The sequence below is a fragment of the Pagrus pagrus genome (genome assembly GCF_965226575.1).
Source record: "Pagrus pagrus genome assembly, chromosome: 11".
Taxonomy (NCBI): Eukaryota; Metazoa; Chordata; class Actinopteri; order Spariformes; family Sparidae; genus Pagrus; species Pagrus pagrus.
The window spans coordinates 465,001-480,024 of record NC_140195.1 but is presented as its reverse complement, the minus strand read 5'-3'; the positions used below and the strand labels follow the sequence as shown (position 1 = coordinate 480,024).

The 15,024-nt window shown below is 48.3% G+C and overlaps 1 protein-coding gene across 1 annotated transcript in view; it reads left to right on the top strand.

Moving 5' to 3' along the window:
- Nucleotides 1-1,561: 1,561 nt before the first annotated feature.
- pcsk1nl (proprotein convertase subtilisin/kexin type 1 inhibitor, like) overlaps nt 1,562-15,024 on the top strand; it is a 19,180-nt gene continuing 5,717 nt past the window's right edge. Inside the window, exon 1 of the mRNA XM_084366305.1 lies at nt 1,562-1,675. Within this exon, the coding sequence (XP_084222431.1) occupies nt 1,622-1,675 (54 nt within the window). The 5' untranslated portion in view covers nt 1,562-1,621. The remainder of the gene's footprint in view (nt 1,676-15,024) is intronic.

Sequence of the window (15,024 nt, the reverse complement as noted above, 5' to 3'; positions counted from 1 at the left end):
TCTCTCTCCTCCCTCCTCTCTCCTCGTTTCCTCTCCCTCCTCCCTCCTCTCTCCTCGTTTCCTCTCCCTCCTTCCTCCTCGTTTCCTCTCCCTCCTCCATCCTCCCTCCTGGTTTCCTCTCTCTCCTCTCTCCCCTCCCTCCTCTCTCCTCCCTCCTCTCTCCTCTCTCCTCTTTTCCTCTCCCTCCTCCCTCCTCCCTCCTCGTTTCCTCTCCCTCCTCCATCCTCCCTCCTGGTTTCCTCTCTCTCCTCTCTCCCTCCCTCCTCGTTTCCTCTCTCTCCTCCCTCCTCTGTCCTTGTTTCCTCCCTCCTCGTTTCCTCTCTCCTCCTCCCTCCTGGTTTCCTCTCTCTCCTCTCTCCCTCCCTCCTCGTTTCCTCTCTCTCCTCCCTCCTCTGTCCTTGTTTCCTCCCTCCTCGTTTCCTCTCTCCTCCTCCCTCCTCGTTTCCTCTCTCTCCTCCCTCCTCGTTTCCTCTCTCTTCTCTCTTCTCTCTCCTCCCTCCTCGTTTCCTCTCTCTTCTCTCTTCTCTCTCCTCCCTCCTCCCTCCTCTCTCCTCGTTTCCTCTCCCTCCTCCATCCTCCCTCCTCGTTTCCTCTCTCTCCTCCCTCCTCTGTCCTTGTTTCCTCCCTCCTCGTTTCCTCTCTCTCCTCCCTCCTCGTTTCCTCTCCCTCCTCCATCCTCCCTCCTCGTTTCCTCTCCCTCCTCCATCCTCCCTCCTCGTTCCCTCTCTCTCCTCCCTCCTCTGTCCTTGTTTCCTCCCTCCTCGTTTCCTCTCTCTCCTCCCTCCTCGTTTCCTCTCTCTCCTCCCTCCTCGTTTCCTCTCTCTCTTCCCTCCTTGTTTCCTCTTCCTCCTCCCTCCTCTCTCCTTGTTTCCTCTCTCTCCTCCCTCCTCTCTCCTCCCCCCTCCTCTCCTCGTTTCCTCTCTCTCCTCCCTCCTCGTTTCCTCTCTCTCTTCCCTCCTTGTTTCCTCTTCCTCCCCCCTCCTCTCTCCTTGTTTCCTCTCTCTCCTCCCTCCTCGTTTCCTCTTCCTCCTCCCTCCTCTCTCCTTGTTTCCTCTCTCTCCTCCCTCCTCTCTCCTCCCCCCTCCTCTCCTCGTTTCCTCTCTCCTCCCCCCTCCTCCTTTCCTCTCCCTCCTCCCTCCTTGTTTCCTCTCTCTCTTCCCTCCTTGTTTCCTCTTCCTCCCCCCTCCTCTCTCCTTGTTTCCTCTCTCTCCTCCCTCCTCGTTTCCTCTTCCTCCCCCCTCCTCTCTCCTTGTTTCCTCTCTCTCCTCCCTCCTCTCTCCTCCCCCCTCCTCTCTCCTCGTTTCCTCTCTCTCCTCCCTCCTCTCTCCTCGTTTCCTCTCCCTCCTCTCTCCTCTCTCCTCGTTTCCTCTCCCTCCTCCCTCCTCTCTCCTCGTTTCCTCTCCCTCCTCCCTCCTCTCTCCTTCCTTGCTTCCTCCTTCCTGCTCTCTCCTCCTCCCTCCCCTCCCCCTTCCTCTCACTCGATATCTCCTCCCCCATCAGTGTTTATCTATCTGATAGGACTATCCTCCCCGTCATCACTCTGCTCCTCCTCCTGCTCCTCCTCCTGCTCCTCCTCAGTCGTCTCTGCGGTGCAGCCTCAGTCAGTGTGTGTTCAGTCAGAATGGCGTCTCTCAGCCTCCTGCTGCTCAGCACCGCTCTGCTCCACAGCGCCCAGGTAAGGACGAGTCGCACCGACAACACAAAGGGGAGAGAGAGAGAGAGAGAGAGAGGCCGCGTACGTGTGTCGTATGTGCTGAATTATCGTCACGGTAACCTGATTGTGACGCAGAATGATGTCACTGCTGTTTATTTTCTGTGTGTGTGTGTGTGTCTAGTTTCCATCTGATGTATTAATTATTGATTTATTGATGAGAAAATGGAGACATTAGGGAAGATATTGTGTGTGTGTGTGTGTGTGTGTGTGTGTGTGTGTGTGTGTAGGCTGCTGCTGTGACGGAAGGAACATTTCGTTTTAAATCCTGTCACCATAGCGACAGGAGACGGTAACCCATGGCAACAGGGCTGTAGGTCTCCTGAAACCTGAAGGCTGCGTGTGTTTGTGTGTGTGTGTGTGATCTTGCTGATGTATCGTTGTGAGGACCAGTGTGAGTTAAAGACACAGTGAGGACACATGAGGTCACGACTGTCTGAGGTTTAACTCTGAAGAGAAACAAACTTAATTTAACTTTCAGAGACCTACATCACACCTCTTCTTAAAGGAGCAGTTCACCCAAAACTAAAAACCCAGTCATCGTCTCTTCCTGATGATATAAAGTCAGGCTCAGTCATCGTCTCCTCCTGATGATATAAAGTCAGGCTCAGTCATCGTCTCCTCCTGACGGTATAAAGTCAGGCTCAGTCATCGTCTCCTCCTGACGGTATAAAGTCAGGCTCAGTCATCGTCTCCTCCTGACGGTATAAAGTCAGGCTCAGTCATCGTCTCCTCCTGACGGTATAAAGTCAGGCTCAGTCATCGTCTCCTCCTGATGATATAAAGTCAGGCTCAGCCATCGTCTCCTCCTGATGATATAAAGTCAGGCTCAGTCATCGTCTCCTCCTGATGATATAAAGTCAGGTGAAGTCTCGTAGTCCACAGAACATTTCTGGAGCTTCACAGTAAAACAGAGTTGCAGCATTTTGCTGAACAACTGAAGCAGCTGGAGATGATTTAAACATCAGATGTCTCCATACAGCTCGTCTGCTGTCATCACAGAGATCAAAGCCTGATCTGAGGAGACCAGATACATCTTTGACTTGAGGTCGAGCTCGTGCTAACACTGTTAGCTTAGCATCTACAGAGAGTGTAAACAACCCTGAGTCGGTCTGAACGACCCTCACATTAAGTTCTTGTATAACTGTTTGTGTTTAAATCAGTACGAACATGGACACACGGATCATATCTGCACTCTTATGGAAACGTTTCAAAATCAGCTTTGATTTCTACTGAAGAAAACTGAATCCTGCCACAAGTCAGACAGAGTGATGCTCCTCAGAGGACTCATTGCCTCCTCCTCCTCCTCCTCTCTGAGATATTACAGTCATAAATCACAGTGTGTGAGAGCAGCTGCTGTTTCTGTTTGTCTCTGACAAACACAAAAACACTTCAGCAGGAAATGAAGCAGCTTTGGTTTCCAGCAGAGTGAATCTAAAGCTCAGTGATGTTTTAAAGATAATGGCTGAATGAAAGATGAGAAATGAGATCAGATCACAGTCTGCTGGTTCACTTCTACTGTGGATCATCACTGATTCTTCTTCTACTGGTCAGTCTTGGTTTTTAGTCTAGAGAGAGAATATGAGTTTCTCTCAAAGTGTTTATTTGTATTATAGCTCAGACCTCAGACTCACTACTACGACCTCAGACTCACTGCTACGACTCACTGCTACGAGTCACTGCTACGACTCACTGCTACGACTCACTGCTACGACCTCAGACTCACTGCTACGACTCACTGTTACGACCTCAGGCCCACTGCCACGACCTCAGGCTCACTGCTACGACTCACTGCTACAACCTCAGGCTCACTGCCACGACCTCAGACTCACTGCTACGACCTCAGACTCACTGCTACGACTCACTGCTACGACCTCAGACTCACTGCTACGACTCACTGCTATGACCTCAGACTCACTGCTACGACTCACTGCTACGACCTCAGACTCACTGCTACGACCTCAGGCCCACTGCCACGACCTCAGGCTCACTGCTATGACCTCAGACTCACTGCTACGACTCACTGCTACGACCTCAGACTCACTGCTACAACTCACTGCTACAACCTCAGGCTCACTGCCACGACCTCAGACTCACTGCTACGACCTCAGACTCACTGCTACGACCTTAGGCTCACTGCCATGACCTCAGACTCACTGCTATGACTCACAGCCACGACTCACTGCTACGACCTCACACTCACTGCTACGACTCACTGCCACGACCTCAGAGTCACTGCTACGACTCACTGCTATGACCTCAGGCTCACTGCTACGACCTTAGGCTGGCTGCTACGACCTCAGGCTCACTCCTACGACTCAATGCTACGACCTCAGGCTCACTGCCACGACCTCAGACTCACTGCCACAACTCACTGCTACGACCTCAGACTCACTGCTACGACTCACTGCTACGACCTCAGATTCACTGCTACGACCTCAGACTCACTGCTATGACCTCAGGCTCACTGCTACGACCTCAGGCTCACTGCCACGACCTCAGGCTCACTGCCACGACCTCAGACTCACTGCCACGACTCACTGCTACGACCTCAGGCTCACTGCTACGACTCACTGCTACGACCTCAGACTCATTGCTACGACCTCAGACTCACTGCTACGACTCACTGCTACGACCTCAGGCTCACTGCTACGACCTCAGACTCACTGCTACGACCTCAGGCTCACTGCTACGACTCACTGCTATGACCTCAGACTCATTGCTACGACCTCAGACTCACTGCTACGACTCACTGCTACGACCTCAGGCTCACTGCTACGGCCTCAGGCTCACTGCTACGACCTCAGACTCACTGCTACGACCTCAGACTCACTGCTACAGGGGTAGACAATAAGGGAAATTTGCCACTGGCTCTCCGGGCTTTTGAAGATCACTGGCCCCACCATTGTAACCACTGGCCCAGGAATCGATCCCAATAATAACGAAAAAGAAAAATTTGGTTTAACAACATTTATTTGTTTGTCATCAGGAGGATGATCTGAACAGCTGTTCTATTCACACTTAAAATGTTTTTTGTCTTTTCAATGTAATTTTCAATCTATGAAATCAATCTGTGCCTTTTTTTTGCCAAGCTTCTCTCAAGTTTTACTCTTTCAAATAATCAACCATCTACAGAACTTTTCAGTACGCTATTTTTCTACTTCTTCTTCTCATCATCATTATAATTAATTATTATTATTAATAATATTGTTTAAAGTGAGCCTCTTATCGTTTAACAGAAAAATACATCATACAAACAGCAACTTTTGCAGCCTTGTCAGTCTGATGGCGAGTTATCACTTTCTGTCATCACTAACATGTTAATAATCAAAGAAGCTCTGAGGCTTTGTTCTATGTTATAATACAAGATTTCAGCATTGAGCTACAATCAGGCAACATTCATGACTCTGTACAGTCAAACTAACCAAAAACTTCTTATTGATCATCATTATACAGTTTCAGGGCGTTCCTGTAACCATGGTAACTCACGGTGCCAGAGGGGAGGGAGAGACGCTGAATGAAGCCGTTTACACAGATACACTGCAGACAAAGTCCAGACTATAGTTGTTGTTTCACACATGTAGCACACAACAGGAGACTCTCCGTGTCAGACGACTTCTCACGTGCTGACTAAACTCAATTGATCCTGATCCATCCAAGATGGCGCCACGGACGGCAGCCACGGTGTGTTGGTGCGCGTTGTTTTGTCTTGTTTTGTTTGTTAATTTAACATTTTTGCCTGGATACCCGGTGCTCTTTCACTAGAGAAAAACTCATGTCCATAAGGGCAACCACTCCAGCGGACTTATTCCCCACTTTTCTCCTCCCATCCGTTGAATTATTGGACATACTGGTCAACGGTGCGCTCACCTTTGCTCACGCAGTGAAACGCCGGAGGAGAGGGAAACGGTCTGGTGCGCTTGTACGTCTCCGTCAGCGCGGACATCGCACACCGCTACCAGGAATATTTCTCTCCAATGTGCGCTCATTGTGCAACAAACTAGATGAGCTTCAGCTGCTGGTGGGGAAAAACAGAGACTTTTCTTCATCTTCAAAGTACAGCTTTAGCAAGGCGGTGAGAGAAGCTAAACAACAGTACTCTGAGAACACCAGTTCTCAGCGAACGACTCTGGGTCTGTCTGGAAGGGGCTCAGACAGATTACAAACTACAAACCTAAACCCCCCCACTCCGTCAACGACCTGCTACTTGCAAACGATCTGAATGAGTTCTACTGTCGCTTTGAGAGACAGAGGGACAGTCCTGACACCATCCCCCGCGACACCCTCTCCCATCTCACCAACCCCCCCCACTGCCAGCTCAGCAGGACCACTCTCCACTTCACACCTCTGGGTCCCTCCCCTCCTCAACCACAGTGACGACTCTCTGCCTGCAGGAGAAGGACGTCAACAAGCTCTTCAAGAGACAGAACCGCCGCAAAGCAGCCGGACCAGACTCTGTCTCTCCATCCACCCTGAAGCACTGCGCTGACCAGCTGTCTCCAGTGTTCACGGACATCTTCAACACCTCACTGGAAATATGTCACGTGCCAGCCTGCTTCAAAGTCTCCACCATCATCCCCATCCCCAAAAAGCCAAGGACCACAGGCCTGAATGACTACAGACCCGTCGCCCTGACCTCTGTGGTCATGAAGTCGTTTGAGCACCTTGTGCTGTCCCACCTCAAATCCTTAACCGACCAACTCCTGGACCCACTGAAGTTCGCCTACAGAGCCAACAGGTCTGTAGACGATGCAGTGAACATGGCCCTGCACTACACCCTCCAGCATCTGGACTCCCCAGGAACATATGCCAGGATCCTGTTTGTGGACTTCAGCTCTGCTTTTAACACTATCCTCCCGGCTCTGCTACAGAACAAGCTCTCCCAGCTCCACGTGCCTTACTCCACCTGGAGGTGGATCACAGACTTCCTGTCTGACAGGAAGCAGCGCGTGAAGCTGGGGAAACATGTCTCTGAATCCCAGACCATCAGCACCGAATCCCCCCAAGGCAGCGTTCTTTCTCCCCTGCTCTTCTCGCTGTACACCAACGGTTGCACCTCCAGTCACCAGTCCGTCAAGCTCCTGAAGTTCGCGGACAACACCACGCTCATTGGGCTCATCTCTGGCAGGGATGAGGCTGCCTACAGGTGGGAGATTGACCATCTGGTGACCTGGTGCAGCCAGAACAACCTGGAGCTTAATGCTCTAAAGACAGTGGAGATAGTCGTGGACTTCCGAAAGAACCCAGCCCCACCCGCCTCCGTCAACCTGGGTGGCTCCCCAGTCAACTCTGTGGAGTCCTGCCGTTTCCTGGGCACCATCATCACCCAGGACCTAAAATGGGAGCTGAACATCAGATCCCTCACCAAAAAAGCCCAACAGAGGATGTTCTTCCTGCGGCAGCTGAAGAAGTTCAACCTGCCAAAGACGATGATGGTGCACTTCTACACTGCCATCATTGAGTCCATCCTCACCTCCTCCATCACCGTCTGGTACGCTGCTGCCACTGCCAAGGACAGGAGCAGACTGCAGCGCATCATACGCTCTGCAGAGAAGGTGATTGGCTGCAACCTTCCATCCCTTCAGGACCTGCACAGCTCCACGGCTCTGAGGCGTGCAGGGAGGACCGGGCCGACCCCTCCCATCCCGGTCACAGACTATTTGACACTCTCCCCTCTGGCAGGAGGCTGAGGTCCATCAGGAGCAAAACCGCCCGCCACATGAACAGTTTTTTCCCCTCTGCAGGTGGGATCCTCAACAAGTCCCGGGTCTCTGTGAAGTTTGAATGACGGAGAACTTTAATCCATGCTGGCCCTACCGGGCCAGTGCTTGGAGCGTTCTGGTGGCCCTGACGGTTTTAAAAGTACGTCCGGGCCACCGGGCCATTTATATTGTCGACCCCTGCTGCTACGACTCACTGCCACGACCTCAGACTCACTGTTCACAGTGGTCTGATAGAAACAGATTTTTGCTCTTACACACACAAACCCAATCAAATTACTGGAGGCAGGAACAGCTTGTTACGCTGCCATGGCAACATGTGTCTCTGAAGACAAAGAGCTTCCTCATCACACACACACACACACGCACACACGCGCACACACACACACACACACACACACACCTCAGTTCATTGAGTCAACAATGTTTGACAGAAACAATCAAAATGGAGGACAGCCTTCTTCAGGTTTGTCCTGTTTTAAAAAGGAAGCTGCAGTTTTGTATGATCACCATGTGGTTCATGAATAATGCTAAACAGATGACAGACAATAACACAAATTTGTTCAGATAATAAGTTTGTGACACAGCAGTCGCCATTTTGTGCCTGCTTGCAAACACACAAAGACCGAGAATGACAACAAAAAGACGAAAGTGCCAGAGACTCCCAAACGACCACACAAAGAAGCACTGATGCTTCAGTTCACAGCTGTGATTAAAAGGCTGCGTTTGAAATGTCACGACCAGAAACGAGGACCACAGGTGCCTCCGCCATCTTGGACAGCTACGTATGGCCACACCACTTGGACAAACCACATGCAGAACTGCTGCAGACCACCAGTTTGTTTAGTTGCCTGTAGTTGCCTCTTTAAATCTGTCAGTGATTCTGTCCAAACATTTTGGTGCTTTGGTCAGATTCCAGGCTAATAAAGCTTTGAACTGAAGAAAAAAAAGAAGAAGAAAAAAACTCCAAGATGAGATCAGATTGAGAAAAGAGAATGTGAGGCTGACAACAAACCAATATTTTAATTATCAATTAATCTGTCAGTTATTGTCTGGATCCTCTAACAGGCATTTTACAATTTCCCACAAACAAAGTCTTGTCTGACAAACGGATTCAATTTACTGTTGCCAGAGAAAAGAAAGAGAAACTGAGCAGCAGGTACTCAAATCTTTAAACAACGATTATAACAATTATTAGATTAAGAGTTAGAAAACACAGAGCAGCTTCAACGAGTTCAACCCAACAAGACACTAACTTCACCGTCCAACCCAACAAGTACCAAGTAAAAAGTTTGTTTATGCAGAACACAGAGAAGATCATTAACCTGACTGTCAATACATCAACCCCTACGTAAAATAATGAAAAATCATGTAAAATAATGAAAAATTATAAAATACAGTAATGATTACCTTCATCTTATTATTTTGGATTGTTGACATTCTAGGTAATTTAATTTCATAGAATGTAAAGGATAGGCAAATATAAGCCTTCGGCTTCAGCCTATTCCCTTTTCAGTCACTGTATGATATTTTCTTTTTTTGTGTGTGTGTGTATGGTTGTAATTGTGTATAATATGTGCTGGCTAAAGTGTTCACACAAAATGGTTGATTTTGATATTGGTGTTGTATGACCGAAATAAACATATTTCATTCATTCATTCATTCATTCATACTTCACTACTGTGAAGTTAGTTTTGGGTTGGAAGGTGAAGTGAGTTTTATGTTGGACACTCCACTGACATTGGTTCTGGATCAGCAGCATCAGTTTGACCCGGTGTTGACAGTAAGAGGACAGTTAGCTCGGCTCTGAAACAAAAGAGGCGTCACTGAGGGACCGTCAATAAATTACTGTTTCCTGCTGGCCAACCTGACACTAACTTCACTGTCCAACCCGACACCAACTTGTCCAAAGCGAATTACAATAAGTACATTTGTCACAAGAAAGAAACCACAACATATCACCGGCGATAAAGTAGAAAAGAAAAGAGAAACTATTTTCAAGCCCTCATCTGAGCAAAGTAGCTGCTATTTATCAAGATACCATAAGTACAAAAGTGCTATGATGCAAATGCTGAGGGTAAGAACATACAAGTGAGGTTTTTTGCGGGGTGGTGGGGTTGGGAGGGAGTCATGCTATGCGGGGTCGAGGTGAAGTCTGAACAAGTGAGTCTTGAGTCTTTTGCAGTAGATGGTGAGTGACTCTGCTGTCCTGACGTTGGTCGGGAGTTCGTTCCACCACTGAGGCGTCAGAACAGAGAAGAGTCGTGACTTCGCTGGGAGGTCTTTGTTTGCTCTCAGCGATGGCGGTACCAGCTGACCAGCTGATGTAGTAGAGCCAAGTGCTCGCGCTGGGGCGTGTGGTCTGACCAGTGTTTGGAGGTAGATGGGTGCAGTTCTGTTGACGGCCTTGAAGGCCAGCACCATGGTCTTGAATCGTATGCGGGCCGCAACAGGAAGCCAGTGGAGGTCACGGAGGCGGAGGGTCACATGGGAGAATTTGGGTAGATTGAAAACAAGGCGCACTGCAGCGTTCTGGATACGTTGCAAGGGTTTAGTCGCAGAGGCTGGGAGTCCAGCCAATAGAGAGTTGCAGTAGTCAAGGCGGGAGATGACCAGCGTTTGGACCAGGAGTTACGTTGCTTCCTTTGTGAGGAAAGACCGGATCCTGCGGATGTTGTAGAGGGCAAATCTGCAGGATCAGGCCACAGCAGTGATGTTGGGGGTGCAGGAAAGTCCGTCGTCGAGGATCACGCCCACGTTCCTCGCAGTCGATGAAGGCGATATCGTGACATCCTCAACAGTGACTGACAGGTCCATGTGAGGGCAGTCTTTCCCCGGGATGAAGAGGAGTTCAGTTTTACTGAGGTTGAGCTTGAGATGATGGGCAGTTGTCCAAGCGGAGATGTCTGCCAGACATTCAGCGATCAAGTGGCAACATGGGTGTTGGAGGAGGATGGGGGAAAGGAGAGGAACAGCTGGGTGTCATCAGCATAACTGTGGTAAGAGAATCCATGTGATGTGATAGCAGAGCCTAGTGATCTAGTGTATAGTGAAAACAGAAGCGGTCCGAGTACTGAGCCTTGAGGGACACCAGTTTCCAGGGAGCAGGGTTTGGACAAGGAGCCATTCCACGTGACCTGAAAGGTGCGTTCTGTCAGGTATGATGCGAACCAGGTTAGAGCAGAGTCAGCAATGCCAAGTTCAGCCAAAGTGGAGAGGAGGATTTGGTGGTTGACTGTGTCAAACGCAGAGGATAAGTCGAGGAGGATGAGGACTGACGAGTGGGACGAGGCTCTGGTGCCACAGAGCGACTCAGTCACTGTGAGGAGGTCCATCTCAGTGGAGTGAGCAGTCCTGAAGCCTGACTGATGGAGGTCAAGGAGGTCGTTCTGCGAAAGTTAGGAGGACAGTTGGTTGTAGACGTCACGTTCCAGGGTTTTAGAGAGGAACAAGAGAAGAGATACAGGTCTGTAGTTTCGGAGTCAAGGGTGGTTTTCTTTACGAGTGACTTTACTGTAGCTGTCTTGAAAGGAGTTGGAATACAGCCTGAAGTAAGGGAGGAGTTGATCAGAGTGGTGAGGAAAGGCAAGATGTCATGCAAGATGTTTTGGAGAAGAGAGGAGGGAATTGGGTCAAGGGAACAGGTGGTAGCACGGTTAGACGTCACTAGTGTGTGAACATCTTCAGAGGAGAGAGGGCTGAAGCAGGTAAGGCCGTCATAGGCGAGGGTTGGGGGAGGTGCTTTCTGGGAGGGCAAGTGAGTAAATGAGGAGCTGATGTCTTTTACTTTCTTGGTAAAGTAAGTTGCAAAGTCATCAGCGGTGAGGGAGGAGGTCAGGCTGGTTGGGAGGGGACAGAGAGCGTTTAAAGAGGAGGAGAGGGAGGACAACAGAGTGGAGGAGGCTTCCTCAGTGGACAGCAGAGAGAACTGTTCTGTGGATGGTAGCAAGGTGAGAACAGTTGAGGAGAGAGTGGAGGGAGAGAGGGATTTCAGGTGGCAGCGGGTGGTGACCATGCGAGGCGTAGGGGCCAGGAAGACGGAGGACTTCAAGGGGAGAGAGAAAGCGACAAAGTGGTGGTCGGACACAGTGAGCGGGGTAACAGAGAGTGCCGAGGTACAGGACCTCGTGAAGACAAGGTCAAGTTGGTTCCCGGCCCGGTGGGTGGAGAGGGGGAGAGTGTGAGGTCAAAAGAGGAGAAGAAGCTGATGAATTCAGATGAGCGCAGCTTCTCTGGGGGGATGTTGATGTCCCCAAGGATGACGAGTGGTGTGCCATCGTCTGGGGAGCAGCTTAGGAGGGCGTCCATCTCATCATAGAAGTTGCAGAAAGGACCAGGAGGGCGATAGATCACCACAATGTTGAGCTTGAAAGGAAGGGTGACAGAGACAGCGTGGAATTCAAATGCAGATCTGAGTAGGTGGTCGAGGTTAAGGACCTTGTAGGACCAAGTGGGTGAGATGAGGAGTCCAGTTCCTCCTCCTCGACCTGTTTGTCTCAGGGAGTGTGAGAATGAGTAGGCAGTTGAGAGGGCAGCTGGAGTGGCAGTGTTTTCTGGGGTGATCCAGGTCTCCGTGAGGGCCAGGAAGTGAAGAGTCTGCAGGGAGGCATAGGCTGAGATGGTGTCCGCCTTCTTGACTGCAGACTGGCAGTTCCATAACCCTCCTAGTACTTCAATTTCAGTACCGGTGGAGAATGTTGGGTAACAGAGATTGGCTGGGTTACAGCCTCAAGCAATGGGTCTCCGGTGCAATCTTCTCCGGTTTGGTGTCCTGACTGGGATTGGCAGGGACCAATGGCTGCGGCCTGTGGTGGACAGTGAGTTACTTGGACTTCCTCGATAGGGAGTCTCTCTGCGGGAGTCTCCCTAAGTCTTTGTTCAAAAGTCTTTGTTCGACTGTCCTGACGCTGTAGTGACTAACCCATTTGTGCTAGATTTACCTCATGCAGACTTGGCTCCACCCTGTAATCAAGCCTATTCAACACACCTGGCTTGGCAGAAACTCACAGCTACTTAGCTTCAATGGTTTCACAACAATTGACACAAAAATATCTCGACAAGATTAAATAGTTCCACTAACTTCACGACCCAACCCGACACTAACTTCACCGTCCAACCCGACACTAACTTCACCATCCAACCCGACACTAACTTCACCATCCAAGCCGAAACCAACTTCACTGTTGTGTCAAACTGACAGAACAGATTCAGGATCGTCAGAATCCAGTCACATGTTAACATCATGTTCATGTATGAACGCATCATCATCAGAATAAATTAACTTTAATGTAAAAGGTAGAAAACGATGAAAATAAAAACCTAAATGTGATTAATTCAGAACAAAAACAATAAATCTTCTGTCGAGTTTCATTTTCTCTGAAGGAAATAAACTGAGAAAAGTTTGTTTCCTTCAGCTTCAAACACACACACACACACACACACACACACACACACAAACAAACACACACACACACACACACACAAACAAACACACACACACACACACAAACAAACACACACACACACACACACACACACACACACACACACACACACACACACACACACACACACACACACACACAAACAAACACACACACACATCATTCAGGGTTTTACCAGAAGTTTTTCTGTTTTATGTGACAAATTAAAACTAAAACCTCCTGATGGAAAATGTTTTTATACACAGATTGTTCCCAGGTATTACAGGTGTAAACAATTAATTATCAAAGCTTTGTTTGTTTCCTTTAACAACTGTAACACTGTGAACTCTGTGTAGTTTTCATTGTTAATCAGAGAGTCTGATGAAGTCAAACAGCTGACAGTGAGAAACACCAGATAATCTCTTCAGGTACAAACAGACAGGAAACTCACCTGAGCCTCTGACGTCAGCAGGACGGGGGTCTGTCCATTTAACGTTCCCTGGTCGATCAGGTGTCTCTGCTCAGGTGTGTCGTTTCCGATCTGAACAGCAGCTAGCGGCTAACAGCTGATTGTGTGCTCAGTTCAGGCTGAGCTCACCTGGCTCGTTGGCGTCACTCAGGTGAAGAAGTCTACCTGAACTTTCATCACCTTCTTCTTCGTCTTGTTCTTCTGTCGCACATTGTTCAGTAATCCTCGTCATCAGTCCGGTGTTGAGCGGACAGGTGTCCCACCGGAGCTCTGTGCACACATTAGGCTCGTTGGAGATGAGCCAGGCCTGCGCAGAATCGATCACCGGCGACCACCGCACAATGCATGCCGGTTAGATTCGTGTCCGACTTGATCCTGACTTGCTCTGACGTCATGCACGCGCCGGCAACGATAATCTCACGAGATCAAGGCGCCGCAGTTGCTCTCCACCGACTGCAAGACCTCAGGGCATGATGGGAAACGCCTGGCTGTCGCCTGATCAAAGAGCTGATTGGCTCTTAGTTAGGACTACAAACTCTTAGTTAGGACTACAAACACTACGCTTAGTCGAATATCCTAATTTTCTGTGTAATTGTTATATTTAATGCTAGATTATATGAATCTCATGTTGTGCAATGAAGGTTTAATCTGCTAACAAACATATTTTGTGTGGATGATAACAACAATAATAACAATAATAATAATAATAATAATAATAATAATAATAAAGGTTATTTATATAACACTTATCAAACAAGCAATCAGTGCTTTACAAGGCGGACAAAAAGAACAAAGGATAGAATACAATGCCAGATACACATATTCCCACATATATTCTGTGTATAATTACAAATATAAATACATCAATAAATAAAGATTATTAGGAACCTTTGCTGCTTGTCCTCCCCATGTGTAGCCTGTATATGTAGCTGTGAGAACGTTTGGACTGTTAATTCAGAAGTTCAATTTCTTACATTTAGGGATTGTGTGATTTATAAATTTATTTTTTATTTATTTATTTTATTTTAAAGAGGACAGTGCACATTAATGAACATGACTGTAAAAGTGCCAGTGTTAGCCAGAGACTAATTTCCGACTGTAGTCCTCTGGCAAGATGTTAAAGGCCATTTAATATACAAGGACACAAGGGACATAAAAACACTACTAACAACAAAAACAACAGATAGACAGTAATACACACAAAGAAACAAAGAAACAAATTCAACAACAACAAAAAAAAAAACGAGAAACACAACGAAACCAAAGACATACAATATAATAAAGTGCTACAGTGCTCAAGTAAAGTGTTGCAGTGCTCATAAGAGTTGTTGGGGTTTGAATCAGCTGTCAGAGGTGGATAAATGGGATGAAGTGCAACAATGCAGAGACCGGAACACGATTTCTTGTTGGGAGTTGTGCTAAAATGAAATGAGAGGTGGTACATTTGTAAAGTGCTGCAGTGCTCCTTATGGTTTACCCATGTCACTGCGCATGACAGTGCCTTTATATAAATCTACTTTGTAGGCAATTCTTGTTCAATAAATTACTTCCAAGGGCTGAAATCTGCCCAGTCGCTCTGACTCTCACCTCAGTCATAACAGTGGCATCGTTAAACAAATAAAAAGTTATGATGGACACATTTAGACCACAGTGAAATGTAGTTATCATTTTAGAAAAATCCACTTTGTATGACCTCAAAAC